The 21212-nt window shown below is 33.7% G+C and overlaps 1 protein-coding gene and 1 long non-coding RNA gene across 3 annotated transcripts; one reads left to right on the top strand and one right to left on the bottom strand.

The window, feature by feature from the left end:
- The first annotated feature begins 2424 nt into the window (after positions 1-2424).
- On the top strand, positions 2425-3979 carry LOC107616653 (AP2/B3-like transcriptional factor family protein). 2 transcript variants are annotated; one of them, XM_016318607.3, is made up of 5 exons: positions 2425-2654; positions 2721-2816; positions 2895-3113; positions 3340-3546; positions 3776-3979. In XM_016318607.3, exons 1-5 carry the CDS (start codon positions 2505-2507, stop codon positions 3821-3823), a joined length of 720 nt encoding a protein of 239 aa, XP_016174093.1. In that variant the 5' UTR covers positions 2425-2504; the 3' UTR covers positions 3824-3979. The 2 variants fall into 2 exon arrangements, with proteins under 2 accessions (XP_016174093.1, XP_088356054.1); XM_088499928.1 differs by having other exon boundaries at positions 2439-2816.
- A 4938-nt stretch (positions 3980-8917) lies between these two features.
- Positions 8918-10772, bottom strand: LOC110266636 (uncharacterized). Its single transcript, XR_002354093.2, has 3 exons — positions 10526-10772; positions 9547-9665; positions 8918-8934 (listed from the first exon to the last, which is right to left on the bottom strand). It is a non-coding gene; the product is annotated as an uncharacterized LOC110266636 (long non-coding RNA).
- Between the last annotated feature and the right edge of the window lie 10440 nt (positions 10773-21212).

Below are 21212 nucleotides of genomic sequence, written 5' to 3'. Positions count from 1 at the left end.
CCAAGAGTAAAAAATTCCAAGAAATGATGTTTCTATTTTAGAAAGTCAGTCGTAGTTGATGTAAAAATTTGACAAACTTATTTTGGTGTGTTATGCATTTTAGTATCTTTTTGGCAAAATTATTGTGCTCAGGTGGTTCAATGTTTTGTTAGGATTGTAATCCTTCAAACTTATCTTATTTGGTGTGAGACTGCTTATCATATTTTGTATATTTTGTTAGGATTGTAATCCTTTAAACGTATCTTATGGTTCAATGTTTAATGATCTAAATTATTTAATGAATTTTACATACCTGGACCATCAACATGATATTAGATATAGCCATTTAAACACATGATATTACCGCAACAAAATATTATCATTCATCAAAGGATAAACATAACTACATTATGTCAATTGTTCCTCACAACATCTAATAACACCTAATAACAGCAACAGCGGCACAAATTACTACCAAACATACAACAATAACTCACATATTAGATTTTTTTTCCCTCTCTAGACAGGCAAGCTTCTTTTCCAACTTAACCAACCTCTATTCTACTTTATTCTTGTACAAGTACTGCTCTAAGTCGTCAACCTCGTTGTTACAAATTGACTTCTCTATACCCCCAATTTTTGTAATCAAACCAGACAAAGAACTTGCAGTAGGATGGATTTTTCAACTGCAACATCAACAATAAAATCAAAATTCAGCTAAATACATGAGCAGCTTCAAGCTTCACAGAACCATGTTACCTTGAAGAAGGGGCACCCAAGAAGCAACTGGTTGGGGTTAGTTGGCGTCTTGGACTTGTACAGTACAGCATACACGCCATACTTGCACATCGGAGCAATGCCGTTCTTCTCTTCTCCAGCCTTCACGCAACGAATGTGAGATGGCAATCGGACTCGTTGGGTGCTCGAAGAACCTCTTTCACTGGCCATAGATGCCCTAGACGCAACAACTCCCTAACTATACAAGTGCGATGGCGTCTGGGACCAATTTGAAGAATAAGGACACCTCCTAAAACGTCATTGTTTTGGGAGCAGAACAGAAGGACCTTCTTGTCCTCCAAATAAATGCCAATATCTCATCTTACACCGTAACGGATACATCACTACATTATCGCTATATGGACACTACATCAGTCTTGTCCATTTCACATTAGAGAACAGATTGAACGGCAGGACCAATTTATACGGTGTTTTGAGAGGTTAGAGATTATTTTGTATTTTTTAATTCTAAAGGTATTAAATATCCGCAAATAAAAAATTCAGGAACCTATTTATCTTTTACCCATTTATTTATTATTTATATTTCTATATTTTATTCTTTCTCTTGTTTTGTGTTGCTTACTTATTTTCCGTTGTATCTTTGCCTTCTATTAGTCTTAGGTAGATTTGTTCAAGGCGAAGGTCTAAATATACCTTTGGACTTGTTAAACACTCAGAACAGACCAGTAGTGTAGGTTCAGTCTCAACAAATTAATAATAGAGTAATTATTTAAATCAATTTGTAAGGTTTTTAATATCGGATAATTCTTTAAATTTTAAAATATAATTTTTAATATTTATTTTCATTAGACAATATATTTTTTCTCCAATTTGATTAGGTTAATAGAAATAACTGTTTGAATTTTTTAAGATTTTTTAAAAATTGTTTTGAAATTTTTTAAATTCTTTTAGAATTGTTTTGTATTTCACTCTTCAAATCAAATTGAAAGAAAATTTTATTGTCTAATGAAAATAAATATTGAGAGTTATTTTATATATTTTAAAATTTAAAAGGCTATAGTATTTAATTTTAAAAATTAATTTGAGTAAGGGTGAGTGATTACTCTTAATAATAATAAATAAATAGAGTACTTCAATTGTAATTTTTTTTTTTCAATTGAATTTTATAATCATCTTACGAATGACGAACTGATATTATACGATAACAGATAAATTCTTAATTTATTTAAGTATTATATTTTGAATTTAATCTTTAAAAATTAGGTATGCAACAAATTTTATAGTCAAGTTTTATTCAACCAAAAATAAACTAATAAAATTAAGAATTAGTTGGTAATTTCTGCTCAATTGAGAATTTATACATAAAGAAAAAATATTATATCAAATCTATTCCGGAAAAAAAATCCTAAGCTTAGTTTGTATCTTAAGAACAAAATTTTTAATTTTTTTGAATTAAAATTATTAAAGTTTTTGGAAAATGAAAGTGTTGTTAAGTATAATATTAATTTTTAGAATTAAGATTATCTAAACACATGAATTGAAGTATTTTCATAAATGTCATTTTTCTTTCCTGCCCTTTGATTCCTAGTAGAGAAAAAGAAAAAAAAAAAATTAAATATTGTCATTTTTAATTTATATGTTATTTTAAAATTATTTTAATAATAAAATTTGTCTCTTTTTAAATGGCATCCCCTTGTGTGGGAAAACAACGGTCGTCTCCACACTGCCCTAGACTCTGGTCCTCATTTTGAATCTCTCCGTTGTAAGAAACTTGAAAGAAGAAGAAGATGACGGCAAAGGCCAGTGAATACGAGGAGATTCGGCGGAAGAGGTTGGAGGAGAACAAGAAGAGGATGGAGGCCCTCAATCTCCCCAACCTCTCTCAGGCCCTCCACACCTCTCCTCTTTCCAAATCCAAATCACACTCTCCCTCTCCGGTATCTCTTCTCTTCTCTTTTCTCTTCTTCAACCATCATTTCCCTCACTCTCCTCTTTGCCTGCAGCTGAAGCGCGTCAAGTCACGCACCATTGAGAAGCAGGTGGTTGTGGTGAGGAGGTCCAGCCGCGTCGCCAACATGCCAGCTCCTGTTTACAAAGAAGTCTCTCATCTTTCTCTCTTCTTCTACTTTTCCCCTTTTCCCTTCTTCACTTAATTTCTTTTCAATCTCGCATGGCAGGTGGTTATTGATCGTGTTGTCACACCTAGAAGCCGCAGATATGGCGGCTCCTACGATCGCTACAGGGATTATTCAAAGCGGGTGTATGCTTCCGATGAAGCCAGACAGGAAGCCCTAGACAAGGCCGATAAGATACAATCGGATTTGCAGTCTAAGTCTCATCATCCATCCTTCGTTAAAACCATGCTCCAGTCTCACGTCACCGGCGGATTCTGGCTGGTCCGTAATCTTAATTCTCTCTCTTTTTTTTTTCTCGTTATTTTTGTGGAATTGTTCTAATGAAAAGAATTAGGAGCTCAGCAAGGTTTACAGCTTTTGAAGTTTTGTTAGGAATAGAATGTTGTAAGTTTATTTATCTTTAGAAAGGATTAGTAAAATGCAATGTTTGATGTTTATCCGCAATGATTATAATCGGTTTATCATTGTGGCTATCTTTGACAAACAGGGTCTTTCAGTCCAGTTCTGTAAGACGCATCTTCCAAATCGTGACGAAAGAATTACTTTGATTGATGAGGATGGGGATGAGTATGAAACACTATATTTGGCTCGAAAAACAGGACTTAGTGCAGGATGGAGAGGCTTTTCAATTGCTCATAACCTAGTTGATGGGGACGCTTTAGTTTTTGAACTAATTAGCCGCACTACATTCAAGGTGACTAAACATTCATCATTTTCGGTTTTTAGTACATTCATCTCGTATAATTAAGAGAATGGTATGTGTGAATGTGATTATTAACACTGCTATGGCATGTGATGACTACTGTTACACAGTTTTCTTTTCCCCTTTTATGCTATCTCATTTCTGCAATTTCTAATCCTTGCATTCTCCCCATTCTGCAGGTTTTAATAACGTTATTGTGGTTTCTGTTATTTTCTTTCAGGTTTACATTGTTAGAGTGAATAGTCCTGCAGAGGGTGAAGAGCAATGAATTTCAATAGAAATTTGGAGTCAGTAAAACTAATGTGTAGGTATTATTTTGTTGGTAACTAATTAAAGTTTGTAGTTAGCTCCACTCCTGGAGTCTTTCAAATACTGCTATAAAATTGTAATGATATTTAAGTTGTTAGTCCTCAGACCCTTAAAATTTTAGTGCTATGGAATTTTGATGATCTTTGCTGGATAAAGCTATATAGAGAGAAAACAATGTGTCTTAAAACCATAAAAGTGACAAAAAGCTTTGGAGTCCAAAATTACTCATATTTATAAGAAATAGATCAGCATTGTATTGCTATTGAATACTAATTGAAAAAACTACCATCGGTTAAAAATACATATAAATTTTACTAAGAAAATATTGAATTAATAAATAAAGGTCAAGTGATGTTACTGAAATACATTGTGAACCATTTATTTTGTTTGGTTTCATTATATACATAGTTATCAGACCCGGCTCAACCCAGTCGGTTCAACCGGAAACCCGGTCACCTAATTATTTGGTCGGACCGAGTCACACGTTGAACCGAAAATACAATTGATCCGGAGAAATTCGATTTATCCGGTCGGATTTTGATGAAAACCGGCGACCCAAACGGGTTATTTGACCCGGTCCGAGTAGTACAGAATTTTTTATTTTATTTTTTATTTGTATACTAAAACGGCGTCGTTCTAATATCCCGTTGAAATGAAACCCTAGGCTATCCCCCTTTTCTATTGTCTTACATCTCTGATCTCCCTAATGGCAGTAATGCAGTATCTCTTGAGTCTTGAGAGTTGAGTGAGTCACTGCCGAAGTCACCAGTCACCGCCGATATATAGGTAATGCTAGGTAGACAAAAAAAAAAACCAGAATTTGCCTTATTTAGCATTCGACAATTAATGAATGCTAAATAAGACAAGTTATGGTTGTTTTTTGCTGATTTTCTTTAGTTACCAAACATTTCCGAAAATATATTATCATGCACGATTTTAATAACTTAAAATGCTTGAAATAAATATCATAAGAAAATAGAATTATAACGGGTTTAAGTAATAAAAAAATTATAATTTTAAAATATGAACAAAAATTATAACGGGTTATATTTTATTATTATTATTATTATTATTATTATTATTATTATTGAATAATGAATAAGAATTAGAATTATATCAATATTTTTAAAATTAATATAATTAAAATATCTAAAAATATTTAAAATTAATGTGCGTTATTAATATTATTATTATTATTATTATTATTATTATTATTAAAAGTATTTTTAATTGATAATTGACAAGTAATTTAATAGTGCATTAAATATTGATTTGATATAATTATAATGAAGATATGTTTCTAAAGTAGTATAATTATATATTATTCATTAAATATTAATTATAATATAATTACAATAAAGATATTTTTTATAAAATAATTTAGAATAAAAAAAATTTTACTCATTTTGGAGGAAAACGGAAGCGTGAGAGACCTAATTTTAATATATTAAGTAGATAGATATTAACTAAATCTTTTATTTTTTTTTTGGGGGATTTCTCTTCCTTTTCTTTTGTCAGCATATGACATTGAAAAATTTTTAAATATAACATTGATATTTTAGTAATTTTAATCATTAATTTTAATTAATATTAATATTATATATATAATTAAAATCAACAGTTAATTTTGTCAAAATGCAAACCCTCTCTCAATCTCATTTCATTTTTTCCTCCAAACCTGCGTGACATCTCTCCCGCAGCTCTCTCTCATTTCATCTCCTTCCATCCTTTTCCCTCCAAAGATTACAACAATTCTTTAATTTCTTGGTGTAATTTCAACGCAGATAACTATTTATTCTCAGCTTAGCTTAATTTTTCTTGCTGCCCTCTTTCTACACGGCCTCTGGCCGGTATTCTCCTCTGTTCAACGGCTGCGGTAGGTTTTTTTCAACATTATTCTTTTTTTATTTTAACCTTTCGATTTTTTTCTCACTCTACTACCTTGGATCTTGTCTTTCGTTGAAATGAAATCCTAGGGTATCCCCCTTTCCCATTGCCTCACATCTCTGATCTCCCTAATGGCAGCAATGCAATATCTCTTGAGTCTTGAGAGTTGAGTGAGTGTTGAGACTCTGAGTTCATCAATCGGCCTCATCAGTCACCGCCGATACCCCTCAGCCAACCTCGTCTCTCCGTCACCTTCGTCGTCACTCTCCGCGGCGTGGTTCCTTCTCCCGGCCGTCACTGCTTCTCCCCTCACCTCGCCGTGCTCTGAGTTCATCAATCGGCCTCATCAGTCACCGCCGAAGTCACCAGTCACCGCCGATACCCCTCAGCCAATCTCGTCTCTCCATCACCCTCGTCGTCACTTGATATTTGATTATTAATGTTTGTAAGACTCGCATTTTAAGTTTTAAGACATTATTTTAATTTTATTAATATAATTTTATATTTTTTTAATTATGACTGAGTTAACCGAATAAATTAGTGATCTACTAGTTGAATCAATAATCCAATAACCTGATCATATGACCGGGTTGATTACCGATTCGGTTTTGATAACTATGATTATATATAGTAGGGGTTTCATCGAAAAATATGCCAAAAAATAAATAACTATTATTTTTTATAAACATTTGTCATTGAAATAACCAATTTTTATTCTTTCATTGTTGAGATTGCATTGTGTCTTATGCTGACTCATGTGATCCATTAAAGTTGTTTTTTTAATAAGTCGTATATACCAGCTACCAGCTCTTTAAAGAAAACCCTCTTTTTGTTATAAAACTTTCTGTTCAATTTATTTAAAACTACCTTTATATCCGTTAACACCAAGTATATTTGTTTTGCATTATAACTCACAGTGTAACATATAGCGAGAGCTGTTTCATAAATTTATTTTATCTTTTGATTTTTCAATTTATGTATAGAAGTATTCATATATGAATGACAAAGTTTTCAATGACATATTCATGTACTTGTCCAACCAAAACTATGTGTTTCAAAAGGTTACTTCAACGAAGATTTTATGATTGTTATCATATAAAAATACTTTATTTTGATTATTAGATGATAAGTTGTAGGGTTTGATTTTTATTTGAAGTAAAAGTATTACTTTTATTTAAAATATTGCTAAATAAATAAGTCACACTTTTTAAACAAAGATCATCATAAAAAGATGTTTTTAGCATTTTCATTGGAATAATTGGCTAAAAAAAAGTCAAAAAAACATTTAGTCGTGTATGCCCACACTTGGCGGCTAATTTTTTTTATATTGGGAGAGTGTGTGAGTTGTGTTTGGTTATGGTGTATACAGGTGTTAGACACAGGTGTGGGACAGGGAGAAATCGGACCGTCCGAGTTCTTTGTTAAAAAATTCGTTAATCACAAATCGGACCGTCCGATTAGTTTTTGTTTTTTTTTTATTTAACATGAAATCGGACCCTCCGTTACATTTTTTGTTTTTTTGTTTTTAAAAATTTGAAAATGGACCTTCCGTTAACAATGTTTTTTTTTCCTTTAAAACAAAACGGACCCTCCGTTTTCAGTTTTTTTTTTTTTTTAAATCAAAACGGACCGTCCGAGTTTTATAAAAGAATTATTTTTTTGTAGATTTTCTCTAATCGGACCGTCCGAGTTCCTTACTCTAAATCGCTCGGTCCGATTTCAGCCTCCTGACACCACATGCAAGAAAAACACCCATATTCTCCATAACAGGATTACACCCCACACCTTCCTCCATATTAAAAATAAAAACCTCACACTTGGTAGATTTGCTTTGATTGTCTTCTCTTCAATCAATTTAATGATCAGCTTGCACATCACCTCTTCTGCTAATCCATAAGTCTTGTAGCAATTGGCAACTAACACAAAAAAAAAAAAAAACCTTACACAATAATCTATAATAATCAAAGAGACATTTAAGTAAATTTGATTAAAAATATTATCATAATCTAATTTGTATGAGATCATTCTTTTGAATTTTCAAAGTCTTGTGTGACGGCTTTGGATAAAATTCAACGCTACTGTATTTGCACCCAGACTTCAATGCTAAACTCAAAGAGTTAAGACCAAATCAGTCTAATCCTCAATATTTAGCAAGAAAACTAAGAATACAAGAGAAAAAAAGCTTTGGTTAAAAGAACACTTTATTATTCAAGTGTTTGTTACAAATGACTTACACACCCAAACTTTAACTCTCACCTCTATTTCCACCTCTTCAATAGATGGTTATGATTAAAATTTAACTAACGGTCCAGATTGATCATCCAGACCTTCACTACAAATATCTATCCTACTATATTTTTCTAAATACTTCTAGATTATTTCATACTACTTTTCATACTTCTATATACATCCACACTCTTCTAAAATATTCTATGACCTTCCAAAGTCTTTTAGAACCTTTTAGGATATTCTGGGACCTTTTAAAGCATTCTAAAATATTCTGAAACTATTTAAAACATTCTCAAACACGGTAGAATATTATACAAACACCTTAAATCTAACATTCTAAAACCGTGACACTTGGTTCCTGATATCACTCGGAACTCCCTGATTGCAAGCTTTCCATTGAGTGAATAACTCAGATTTCTTCAGAGGTGCCTCAGAGTAGCTAACAGGAGATGATAAGCTTAAAACACTAACTTCTTACTATTTTTGAGAGTTTATGTAATACCCTAAAAAACTTTGGTTTGCATTTTCACAAAGATATAGCTTTATCAACCAAAAATTAAAGAAGTTACAAGTTATCATATAATAAAGCTTCCACTGCAAAATTATAATCTAATATGTACATTCTACATATAGAGATAACTAGCATATCTCGTACAGATATTCTAGCTCTATTTCAGTGGCTGTCTTAGGTGCCCCTCCTTTACTAAATACATATAATGATGAGGAATGCTAGGGGCCAACAATTTTGGTATTTTGTAATTATCAATTGGCCATCAATAGTGTTTTTAATGGTGTAAGATTACATCTAATGGTGAGAAATCACTCACTTTTATTTTGATGGTTAAGTGCTGGTCAGAAAACACAAAAGTTGTTGGTCCCCTAGACTTTTACTTATGATGATTCACCACAATGTGGACACTTAAAGCAGCTCACGTTCTCTACAATTCCCAAAATCTGCAAGAACGGTTGAAGATGTCATATGAAATGAGAGAAAACATAGTATGCATTCAGGGTTTCAGATATTATGTAAACACCATATATGAGGGTAAGGAACGATCTATATATCAATGCTAGCCTTTTGGAGTTCATTCAACAGTCAACAGTGAAATTGTATTATGAAACAAATACAAAAACACACATAAAAACAAAACATATAAGCACAAAATGAATTTGCTTCAAGTACACGTTTGATATAAGATATGCTTCTCATCCTTAATTAAAATAATTCACAGAAATAAGCCACTAAGATTTACAAAATCAAGACACTTGCTTTCATAACTAAAAACTAATTCCAACCTAATGTAATATAGTGATTCAACATAGTTCGAAATTGCAGATAATCAAATAGTGGTTCAACATAAACGAAGTGGAACATTGAGATATATTATCATAGGATAATCTCTATTAAGAAATATATACAATTGGAACATTGGAACGTGTAGCAAATTAACTCCTCTATATTAGTAAATAGATAAATAAGAAAAAAAATTAAGGAACACCAAGTGACTATCATACCGGAACACCAAGTCATAGAATAAAGACATAAGAAAAGAGGGAATAATATACCTATAACTTTTGGATAAGAAATTGGTTTATTGGAGAGAGAGACTGGATTTCTTGATCAAGCTTTTGTAGTGCTTCTCGAACCTTATTTGGATTTACCTCATATTGTGCTATGAATCTTCCTGCATGAACTATCCAACCATTAGATGGGTTTAATATTAGCCCTTTATCCTTCAATAATAAGCCATTATTATGATCACTGTGCACTAAGTTTTCACATAATATTTTTTTCTTTTGTTTTTTTTACTCAATTCAGTTAAAACATCATCAATGAATACAAATTTTATCCCATGTTATATAATATTGTTACATGCCTAAATATGACTGCATAGAGGAGAGTATAAGCTTCTAAGAGTAAAAGAGGAAAAATTCTGCTATTTTGTATAATACTGTTATATATTTTCTTTCTACTTTCAAAAAAAGATGAACTTCAAAGAGAAGAGTATTATTACGTACCTAAATATGATTGTAGGAGTGAGAGTAGAAGCTTCTAAAACTAAGAAAAGAAAAATTATGTAATAAAAATAAAAATATTCTTGTAATTAACGTGCCACTTGGCACTAGAAGTGAGAGAGACGTGAAAGAATGTCAAAAGAGTGATCCTAACTGAATTAGTTGTGGATGTATAGGGGTATTATTAGTAGTAACAGAATGAAGAGGAAGGTAAAAATTCAGCATAGAGAATAGAAAGGCTTAGGAAAAAGGCTAGCTCTCCAAATTCTCATCTAAGCACCTTTGTATTGTTCTTATTCTTTATGCAGTTTTTCTTCATAATAATATCAAGAGAGTGTGATCATCCTGATTCACCCATTTTCTTCTTATTTGGTTATATGTGTGTGAATTATTTTTCTCAGGTACTAGTTGTAACAATTGGTATCAGAGCAACAATGTTAGGAGGTTAATGAATGGTGTTTACGCGACCTGCAATTATGGAGGCATGTATGAAACATCTAGAACGACATATAGAGGAGCAGGCTCATACCATAGAGGAGTAGAGTGGCACCATGGAAATGATCCTGAAGAGGTTGGAAGAGTTAGGCTGCCGCGAGAGAAAGCACATTGAGAGAGAAGAAGAACGAGCAGAGGTGGAGGGTGAGAGAGTGAGAGAGTAAGCAAGAATTCCACACTGTAGCAAGGCCCAAATGTCCAAACGAGTAATAGAGTGCGAGGTGCAGGAGTGGCCAAGTGTATTGTGGGCCCAAACATTACTTCTACTTCAATGAATACTGTCGGAATAAGTAGTAGTGGGTCAAATAGGCCAAAAGCGTAAGGAGTGAGGAGATTGTCTCAAGAAGAATTGGCTGATAGACAAAGAAAGGGATTATGGTTTTAAGTGTGGAGAGAAATGGGAGCAAGACCATGTTTGCTAAATAAAAAATTTTCAAATTATTTTGATGGATTAGGAAGAGGAGGAAGAACTTGAAGATGAAGCTTTGAGTCTTGTGGAGCAGGAAATTGAGACTGAACCATTAGAACTTCAGCTTTTATCCTACATTTTTTGGGGTCTAACTACTCATAAGACCTTTAAGGCATTGTTTGGATGAAACATGAAAAAATGAGAGGGAAGAAAATGAGACGGAAAAAAGAAAATGAGATAAAAGAAAATAAAAGAAAAAGTAGATTTTTTTTTTGGATGAAGAAAAAATGAAAAGAAAGAAAATAAATTTTTTTTTTGGATGAAAGAAAAAGTAAGAAGAGAAAAAATTATAATAGAATAAAATTATATTAATATTCTTACTTATATTATATATAAATTATAATTTATTATAGCTTTTTCTATATTACACAAAGGATAAGTTTATAATTTGTTAATTTTCATCATTTTTCTTTGCATGATTGAAGAAAAAATTTTGACATAGACCCCACATCACTTTTTCTCTCTTCCACAACTCCACCCAATTTTTCTTCTCATCCAATCAAAGAAAAACTTATGTTTTCATTCATTTTTTTTCTCTACATTTTCTTTTTTCCCAAATTTCTTTGATCCAAACATAGTGTTAAGGTGCAAGATGAGATGATGGGTTAGTTATAGTTTTAATTGATCAAGAGACTTTTATCAGTTTCATTGATACTAAGGTGGTGAAAAAATGTGGTTGAGACTTGCCTCAATGGCAAATATATTTGCCTCCTAAGAGTGTGAGATGAGTTTGAATCTTTCTTGATAAAAAAGAAAGTATCCATGGGTGTGCGAGTAGGGTGGGTCGATGTTCTTTGTTGTATTGACAAAAAAAAAGTGATAAAAATTTAGGATAGAAGTAAAAAATAGTGCATTTAAAAGTTGGAATGAGGGTGTAACTTGAGTGGAATTGAAGATTTAAGAAATCACTATTGGTCAATCTTAAGTTTTGGGAGGACTACAATGCCATAGTTCTTTACTAGAAAGAGAGAGGTAAGAAACAACAAATTTTAAATAACGTTATTTTTAATATTTTTAACATTAAAAATGTTAAATTTTAATTTTAATTATAATTTTGTAAAATATTTATAGTGATAATTATTATATATATTTTTTAATTTTTTAATAAAAAATTCATATATTTTTATGTATTATCTAACCAAAATAATAAATAAAATACTAAAATTTAGTAACCATTAGAATTTATTCTATAAATATTATTTATATACACTTTTATTATCACAATTTCTTTCAATTTTTTTAAATATTTTTTTCAATTTTTTTAGACTAGAATTTTGCTAGTATTTTTTCTTCAAAAACTAGCCTAAATCAATTCAATTCTTTTTGAAATTGAGTAATGTTACTAATTAGTTAAAATTCAAAGTATATATTGTTTATTACCATTATTATTTATGAAGTTATTAAATTTTTTTTGTATATCATTAATTTAATAGATTATTTTTAATTTATAAATTTAAATAATATTATTGTAAAAATATTAATTTAACAGTTATATTAATTTATTTTATTTTAATTAATTAAATAGATGAAATCATAATAAAAATTAAAGCTATTTTTTTAATTGGAAAAGAGAGATATCTTTAATCCTTATTTATTATTTTATAACATAAAAATTAATATAAAATTATTTTTTACGATGAGTGAACCATAAAGAGAAACGAGTGAATTTTTGAGTTTTTCACTAAAGCAGTAAAACTCTCTAAATCCTAGTAGGTAACCCACTCAGAATCTGCTAGGGGTGAGCACGGGTGGCGGGTACCCGATTACCTGTCCGAATCCGAACCGAACCAATTAAATTGATTTTGAAATCAACGAATAGTCGGGTCCAACCCGAATCAAAATGACGACTTTTGTTAGTGATTGGTTCGGATATCGGTTTTGAGGGTACAGAACCCGAACCAACCCACGAACCCGATCATATATTAATTAAATAAAAAATAAAAAAATATATATGACTTTTTCATTAGACAATGATTATTCATTATTAATATGTTTGGATTTTAATAAGTTTAGTTTTTAATGTAGTATTTGGTGTTTAACATTGATGGTTTCAGTGGCTAAAAGAAGGGGGGTTGAATCTTAGCCCCCTTTTTGACTTGATTACGCTTTCTGGTCTTTGAGGAGACTTTTGTGTTTTTATCTCGTCCTTAGCCACGAGACTTTTTATTTTTGTCTCGTCACTTGGCACGGGCTATTTCTGGTTTTAGCTCCTGTGCAGTAGAAACAGAAATGTAGTAGAGAGAATATTACACCCAGATATATCCTGGTTCAGCTGCTAAGTGCTATGCAGCCTACATCCAGTCTCCATCACAACAATGATGGAATTTCACTATAATCAATCCTGATTACAAACTGTAAAGTGCTAACCCAATTTACAAGGAAATTCCCACAGAATCATGAAATACAACATAGATGAACAAAGGAACTCTAAGAACATCTATGGCTTTTTTCTTTTAATTTTGCACTCTCTACCTTTTTCCGCTCTATGGCTTTTTCATACAAACCTCACTGTTTGCCTTTTTCCATGAGACTCAAGACATGACAAAATTAAACAGAAAAATACTAAACATAATACATTGAAGGAGAAGAAAATCTGTAAGCTTAGGTAGCTCTGAGAATCCTGTGCCTTGCACTCTCACTGTTTACTTCTAACTCCTTGCTCCAAACAGTGGGTGTTCACTCTTTTTATAGAAGAGAGAAGCCTCCACACTTGAAGTCAAAAACCCAAGCCAACTTCTTCTTCTCCAAGAAACAGAACTGGTTCGGCCACATAGAGAGAGAAGAGATAACTATGCAAAACCCAACATGCAATTACCTCTAGTCCTTCCTTGGTCATCACCCTTCATCAATCCGAGCTCTCCATCCTTGACTTGCTCTCCAAGAAGGATTTCTGGCCTTTGATGCTTCATGATGATGATGACTTCATCTGCTTCAATCTCTGCCTCTATCATCACTTCGCCACTCTAGCTACTTCCTGTGGTGGTTGAGCAGAATCAAAGACAAGCCATGCCTCCAAGAATCTCTTTCTTGCTGGCCGAAATCTTCTTCAACCCTTTTTGGTATGAAGAAGCCAAGATCTTGTCACCATATCTTACCATTTATGGTCGAAGATCTCAGCCACAACATACTTTTTTTTTTTTATGTTTTCTTGCCATCATTGAGATGGTCTTTAGCTTGCTCATAGCTTCATCTTGATATGTTGCAAGAGCTTTCATGGTTTGCTGTGTAAAGACCAAAACAGGAAGCAAAGATGAGAGAGAGGAGAGAGAAATTTAAACACTAACTAATGGGTAATGATAAAGTAAAATTAAAGTTCAACTTCCTTGCATAAGGTAGCGTGTAAAGCTACTGAAGCCATCAAATCAATTTCTCTCTCTCACATTTATGTTTCCAATGCTAGCAAATTAGATTTTGAGATCCATCCCATAATGATAAATGGAATCCGTTGGAAAAATGAATTAACTTTGCTTTCTTTCTCATTTTGGTTTCGGACCAAACAAGCATGAGAGGCATTCATCAAAATTAAAATTGGGCTTGGTAGCAACAACATTTAATCTGGCCCAATAATATTTTGATTTAGCCAAACCAATTGGGCTTATGGTAATGTTTGAGTTCTGGCCCAATTTATCATAAATTGCTTCAGCCATAATGATCACAATAGTTTAACACCAAGGCTGATAGTTTTAAGCCTATTAGGCTTGCAACATTTTCTTTTATTTTCGGCCCAATATAAACATGCATTGCAAAATTATTTTAATCAACATTTAATCCAAAATTAATTTTGCAATTAATAATGTTTAGTCATCACAAATATTAATTTAGAGTTTTCCAAACTCATCAATCTCCCCCTTGATGACAAACATTAAAAAAAATTGAAATGGAAAGAAATTAAAGATTGAGTAAAGAATACTCCCTTTGAATTTGAATTTCTCCCCCTTTCTAATTGTCACATAGCTCCCCCTTAATATATGCCATTTTTACCAAGGGAAGCACTAACCTGTAACAATTTTAATCAAGCTTCAAGTGACAATGTTATTCAACATATTAATTTTGAAAATGTTGAATGCTTGATTTATGAGCAGAATTGGATGATAATCAAAACTCATTTGTTATCAATAAATTGATTTTCTGCTCAAACTACACCATAATCAATCAAATCTGTTTTTGGCAAAAGGCTTGCTGTTCAAAAATATTTTTCAATAAATCAGAGCAATCTTGTTGGGAAAAGTATTTTTCAATCATGATTTAATCTTTCCAAACACAACAATTTTCACCATTAAGAGCTAAAGGAACTGCCAAAAATAAATCCAACATAAATCATTTTATCAAGGTAAATAACATGTATTATAGGCACAGTAAACGCCTTTTACCAAGATAAACATCAAATAATGGCAGTAATCAATATAAACCAAATGCATGAACCGATCGCATTATCAATTATCAACAGAGGTGATCATAAATTCTCACAGAATTTCATCCCCTGTTCCAGTTTCAATTTTGGAATCATTTTCCTCCCCCTTTTGGCATCAAGGGGCACCTGCAAAGAAGGTATTGACAGCACAATAAAATATGCATATTAAAGTGATAAAAGTATATCAAAGTGTCATGGAGCAGTGAGTATCAAGTCATGCCTCTACAAAATAAGATTGAGCCTAATAATTCCAATATCAAATAAAACACAGAAACAGTTATCAATCATCAGAAAGATTGAACTCTGAAGTAGAATCATCTTCTTTATCCTCTGTCCCCATCTCATCCTCAAAGCTTTGAATCATGAAACCCACCCTTTTGTGACATTTCTTCCAAACCTTTTCATTTTCATATGCCAACTTCCGGGCAGCCTTGTGGAATTAAACCATTAACTTTGACATGTTGAGGAATTCATTAAGAACTTCCCTGATTGATGCAGTTACTTTGGAAGGTTCAGGGGGACGACTCTCAAGATCGCTGAGTGACGGCTCGGAGGGGATTGAGCGCTTGCTTTTCCTACCCGAAACTCTTCCTCCTTTAATCGTCGAAACCTTGTTCTCAACAACTTTATTAGATAAATCAACCTTAAAATACTCAAAGATACATGTGAGGAACATTCCATAAGGAAGATTGGCCTTTTTAGTACTTTTAACTGCTTCCCACATATGACGTATCATAATATAAGCAAATGAAATTGGAGAGGAAGTAATAAGGGCAAAGAGAATAATGGAGTCAGAAACTGTTACTCTATGGTGAGACCCACTTTGTGGAGTGAGGATGTGAGTGATGATCCGATGCAAGAGTGAGTTCTCAGGACCGAGTACTCGATGGGTTGGGATCAAACCGTCTAATCCAGAAAGATTTGCACAGATGTGTTGCAAGACAGTTTGCTGTGTGACTCCAACTTGATCATCCCATTTATCAATCATGTAAATTTTTTGTCCTTCATCCTCGTACCCAAGAGCAACGCTTATGGTTTGAGGATTGAGAGTCATGTAAACACGCTTGACATAAGAATGAATTGAGCCATCTATCAAACGCATATTTGCATAGAATTCCCGGACCAGCCCCGGGTAAACAAGTTTCTGAATGTGAACCAGTGGAGTCCACTTCAGGGCATCGAACAGAGAAGAAAAGTTGATTCCTTTGGTGGCCAGATTTTCAAGATTTACCAGGTATGAGGGGCAGAGATGACGTTTCAGCAGAACCTCTTTGTGGAATTCGTAGAAGGCACAGGAGTAGAATCGAGAGGGATCAAAATGTGAATGAGTTTTGTGAAATTTGTTCTTGAACTCTAGTGATTCCAAATTTGCGGGTTCTCTAGTATCATGCAACACAAAGCTTTTCTTCTTCTGAGAGCTTTTTGCATGTGGAGTGGATTTCTTGGGTGGTGATGGAGGGGGTGAAGTATGTGATTCCTCTTCATCTTCTTCAACACTCGGTTGCTTGTTCTTTCCAGTCTTTCCTCTCCCTGAAGTTTTCTGAGCAACGACTTTCTGGCGCATAGTTTCGGTCTCTTTGGAGGGGGTGTATGAGTAGAAGAGGATGTTGAATGAAGATGGATATGTGTGTGAGTTTGAGGTGATGAAAAAGGTAGATTTTTAGGAATGGGGTTCGGCCACTTCTTCTAAGTGCCGTTTTCTTTTTCATGGTGATCGAAAAGAATGGGGTTGGAAGATGAAGTGATGCCAGAAGGTGTGGTGAGTGGAGGGAGGTTAGAGGGCATTAAATGTTGATTGGAAAGAGATGATGGGGAAGTTAATGACCATTATGGCGCGGTTATTTGATGCGTGAGCATCTTTCCTATCTTTTCCTAGTGAATTTGCATCTAATTTGTTGAGTTTAATTAAGAATTAATTATATTTTAGCCACTATGGATGCTATTTTGAGTTTTATGCAATTTTATTTAATTTAGGTAGCATTCGGATGGATTTGATGAAGTTTCTGCAGAGAAAGAGAAGAAGCCAATGAGATGACCAGCGAATACCGACGCAGACACATAGCTCACGCAACCGCGCGGAATGGAGGAAATCGCAATGACGCGATCGCGTGCCTGACGCGAATGCGTGGACTGGAATCTGCATAAATGACGCGAACGCGTGGACGACGCGGACGCATCACATGAGCGATCTGCAGAATTGACAGAAAACGATGGGGGCAATTTTTGGGCTGTTTTGACTCAGTTTTCAGCCCAGAAAACATAGATTAGAAGCTGCAGAATGGACAAATCAAGTGGTCCCCATCCATCCATTGAAGATTTGATTATTTAAATTAATTCAAATTTAAATTCAAATTTGAATTCTAGGAAAAGATATTATCTTAATTTTAAATTTTAGATTTTAAATTAATTAGGATTAGTTATAAAAATGGGAGACTTCTCTCCTAGTAAACAGTACCATTAGGGGGATTCCATTAGGGAATTCTATACAAATTTACATTCCGTATTCCATAACATTCTACCATGAGCAACTAATCCTCTACTGTTAAGGTTAGGAGCTCTGTCTATTTGTAAGGATTGATTTTATTACTTTTTCTATTTTAATTTATGTATGGATTTATATTTAAGAATTGTTTTCGCTCTTTATTTTATGAATTTGGGTGGAACGGAAGTATGACCCTCTTTCTATTTGAGTTCTTGTAAAACTTGGAAAAGCTCTTTACTTGAACAACAGTTTGAAAACATATTCTCCTAAATTTTAATTATCTGGATTTAACGGGATACGTGTCATATAATCCTTTTATTTTTAGGTAATTAGAGTTTTTGTGGCATATAAACTGGAATTTGATTATCACCCTCTAATTGGAATTAATTGACCAAGGAATTGGCTGTTGATGAATTTTAGAGGAGACTAGGAAGGTCTAAGGAATTAGGGTCTAGTCACATATAGTTTGCCATAAATTAAATCCTGCATAATTAAATTAGTTAGTAAGAAAAGTTAATCCGGAAAAATAGATAACTCTGAAACCTTAACTATCTTCTCCATATTTTCTTCCCAAAGTATTTACTTGCCTTTCTTCAATATTCTTTATATTGTTTAATGTCTTTTATATTGCATCTCAACACTATTTTCTATTTGTCTAACTAATCCTATCAAACACTATTGTTGCTTAATCCATCAATCCTCGTGGGATCGACCCTTACTCACGTAAGGTATTACTTGGTACGACCTAGTGCACTTGCCGGTAAGTTAGTGGGTTACAAATACCGCACCAAGTTTTTGGCGCCGTTGTCGGAGATTGATTGTGATTAACAACTATTAGTTGTTTGATTGTTTAGATTAGGCGTTTTAATTTTAATTTTATTAAAAAAAATTGTTTTATTATTTTTCAAAAAAAAAAAATATTCCCTTGTTTCGCGTTAGCAATTCCCCTCCCCTCCCCTGTTTCGTTCTCTTTAATTTTTTTCTTTTATTATAAAAAAAAATTTAATTTTCCTTGTTTTTTTCCGTTCCCCCTTACTGTTTCGTTCTATTTTTATTTTTTTTGTTTTGTCCGTTTTTAATTTTTATTTTATCCTTTTTTTATTTTATTTTTATTTTCGTTTTTTTTCCTTCCATTAATTTTTTTATTAGTTTTGTTTTATTTTTGTCTTTAATTTTCAATTAAAAAAAATTTTTATATTAGTAATTTTTTTTTATTTCTAAAATTAAGTTTGGTGTTTCCTAGTTAGTTTTATTTTAATTTTTCTTATTTTAATTTTTAGAATTCTGTTCTTTCTTCTTTGCTTTCCTGTGTACCACATGGTGCGTTTAATCCTTTTTGGTGTGTTGTGCTAAGGAAAAATAATGGAGAGAGATCATATGGGTTACTACTCACACCCGAGTAGTGATTCATATCCTTATGAATGGGGAAATTACCCAAATTTTGGTTGGCAAGGTCAAAACCAAAGAAACCTCAGTGCTCCATGTTCCAACTATCAAGAACCACCACCTCTCTATCCGTATCATGAACCATCATCTTTCTACCCATATCAAGAGCCACTATCTCCCTATCCATACCAAGAACTATCCTCTTTTTACACTTATCAAGAACCATCACCTCCTTCTTATTCATCTCAAATACCATCAGATCTTGAGCTTCTCATGAAAGAATGCTTACATGATATAAAGACAAGTGTCAAAAATATAGAGAAGTATATGCAGTCGATTATCAAGTACCAGGAAGAGGAACAAGCAAATTCCCAAAAGATACAATGCAAGATCCTATGGAAGAAAGTGAGGAAATCAATCAAAGGAGTTTATACTCCAGTGCATTAGAGAACTTTCCATCCTCACACATGGAAGAAGAGGAAGATGCAAAAACAAAGGAGGAAGATGCACCCACAAAGGAGGAAGATACACAACCTCCCATGCCCTTGGTAAGCAATGAAGAAGAGATTGAATTAAAAGAAAGCTACCAAGAAGAAGAGGTTGAAATTGAGGAAGCTTGCAAGGAGGTGGTAGAATTCAAAGTAGAACACAAGGGAGTAGAGCTTGCAAGACCTCTTCCAAAGCCATCACCATCCAATACAACATTCCAGTGGGTAAAATTCCTATCATTAATCCTTACTTTCTCACTTGAATATAGGCTACTGGAGACAGATGGTCAACTTAGAGCTCTTTGTGGCATTAAGAGTAAGAGAAAGATGGTTAGTGGTAAGAGTTGTCAAGCAAGTTTCAATATGGTTGCATGCTCCAAATCGAAGTACAAGGATTGGTGTAGAGCTCAATTGAATGGGTCCAGAAGATTGTTTGGATGCCTCTGTGAGAATTCAGATTGCTTGCCACCCGGTGGGAACAATGGTGATACACAAGAAGACGAGTGTAAAAGCAAGGTTTGGGACCCTGGAATTCATTCCCACAATCAACACCCTTGGGGCCCTGTCACTTGTTTCCACTTGCTCAAAGGCGTTATGCGCCTCGTTTGGGATCCTGGTAGCCATTGGAATTACAAACATTGGTGGAGATTCCTGGATCAGTACAAGCACAAGCCACCATGACAAGAAGCTCACAACATGTCCAACTTAAGGACTTTAACTAAAAGTGCTTGGTGGGAGACAACCCACCGTGGTATGATCGTTCTTTTTCATTCTTAGTTGTTTTTCGTAGTAGTAGTTTTTACTTAGTTGATTTTTATTAAGTTCTTACTAATTTTCTGATCATGCAGCTATTTTATGACAGGAACCAAACACCTCAGGCTAAAAAAAAAAATTTGCATACGACGTGCAAGCGTCATCGACGCGAACGCGTCATTTATGTGTGCATGAAAAATAAATTTGAACAGAGAGTTGCGAAGGAGTGGCGCTGGAATAGTGCCTTTGGCACAAATTGTTCCACGCGATCGCGTCGATGACGCGCCCGCGTCATGTGGAAAAACTGCCCCCCACGCGTCCGCGTCACTCACGCGAACGCGTGACCTGCAGAATCGACGTAAAAGAGTGTTTGGGCAGAGAGTTGTGCTGGCTTGGGGCAAGAAGTGTGCTAAAAGCACAAATTTGATCACGCGAACGCGTACCCCACGCGTCCGCGTCGTTTTTTTTTAATACCGGCCATCCACGCGATCGCATCCCCACGCGTTCGCGTCACTTCAACAGTGCACTAATCGCGCGATCGCGTGACCCACGCGAACGCGTCGCTTGCGCCGCCCAGTTTTCTTTCTCTCTCTCTCCCAATCCTAATTCTCTCTTATTCTCTTATCCTTTTATTTTTCTTTCATCTAAATATTTGTCTCTTCTATTTTCAGTTCTTCTTTGCTTGAGGACAAGCAAACCTTTAAGTTTGGTGTTGACGCTTCGCTTAAGGGT

This window comes from Arachis ipaensis, chromosome B9 (genome assembly GCF_059453495.1).
Source record: "Arachis ipaensis isolate K30076 ecotype BB chromosome B9, ASM5945349v1, whole genome shotgun sequence".
NCBI classification, from domain to species: Eukaryota; Viridiplantae; Streptophyta; class Magnoliopsida; order Fabales; family Fabaceae; genus Arachis; species Arachis ipaensis.
The sequence above is the reverse complement of the archived record's forward strand: the minus strand, read 5'-3'. Positions and strand labels throughout refer to the sequence as shown.

Excerpts from the sequence above, each read along its gene's own strand:
- LOC107616653 (XM_088499928.1), top strand. The coding sequence starts at position 2,505 with ATGACGGCAAAGGCCAGTGAATACGAGGAGATTCGGCGGAAGAGGTTG. Across the intron at positions 2,817-2,894 it reads CAGCTCCTGTTTACAAAGAA|GTGGTTATTGATCGTGTTGT; the intron begins GTCTCTCATCTT and ends CTCGCATGGCAG. Across the intron at positions 3,114-3,339 it reads TCACCGGCGGATTCTGGCTG|GGTCTTTCAGTCCAGTTCTG; the intron begins GTCCGTAATCTT and ends TTTGACAAACAG.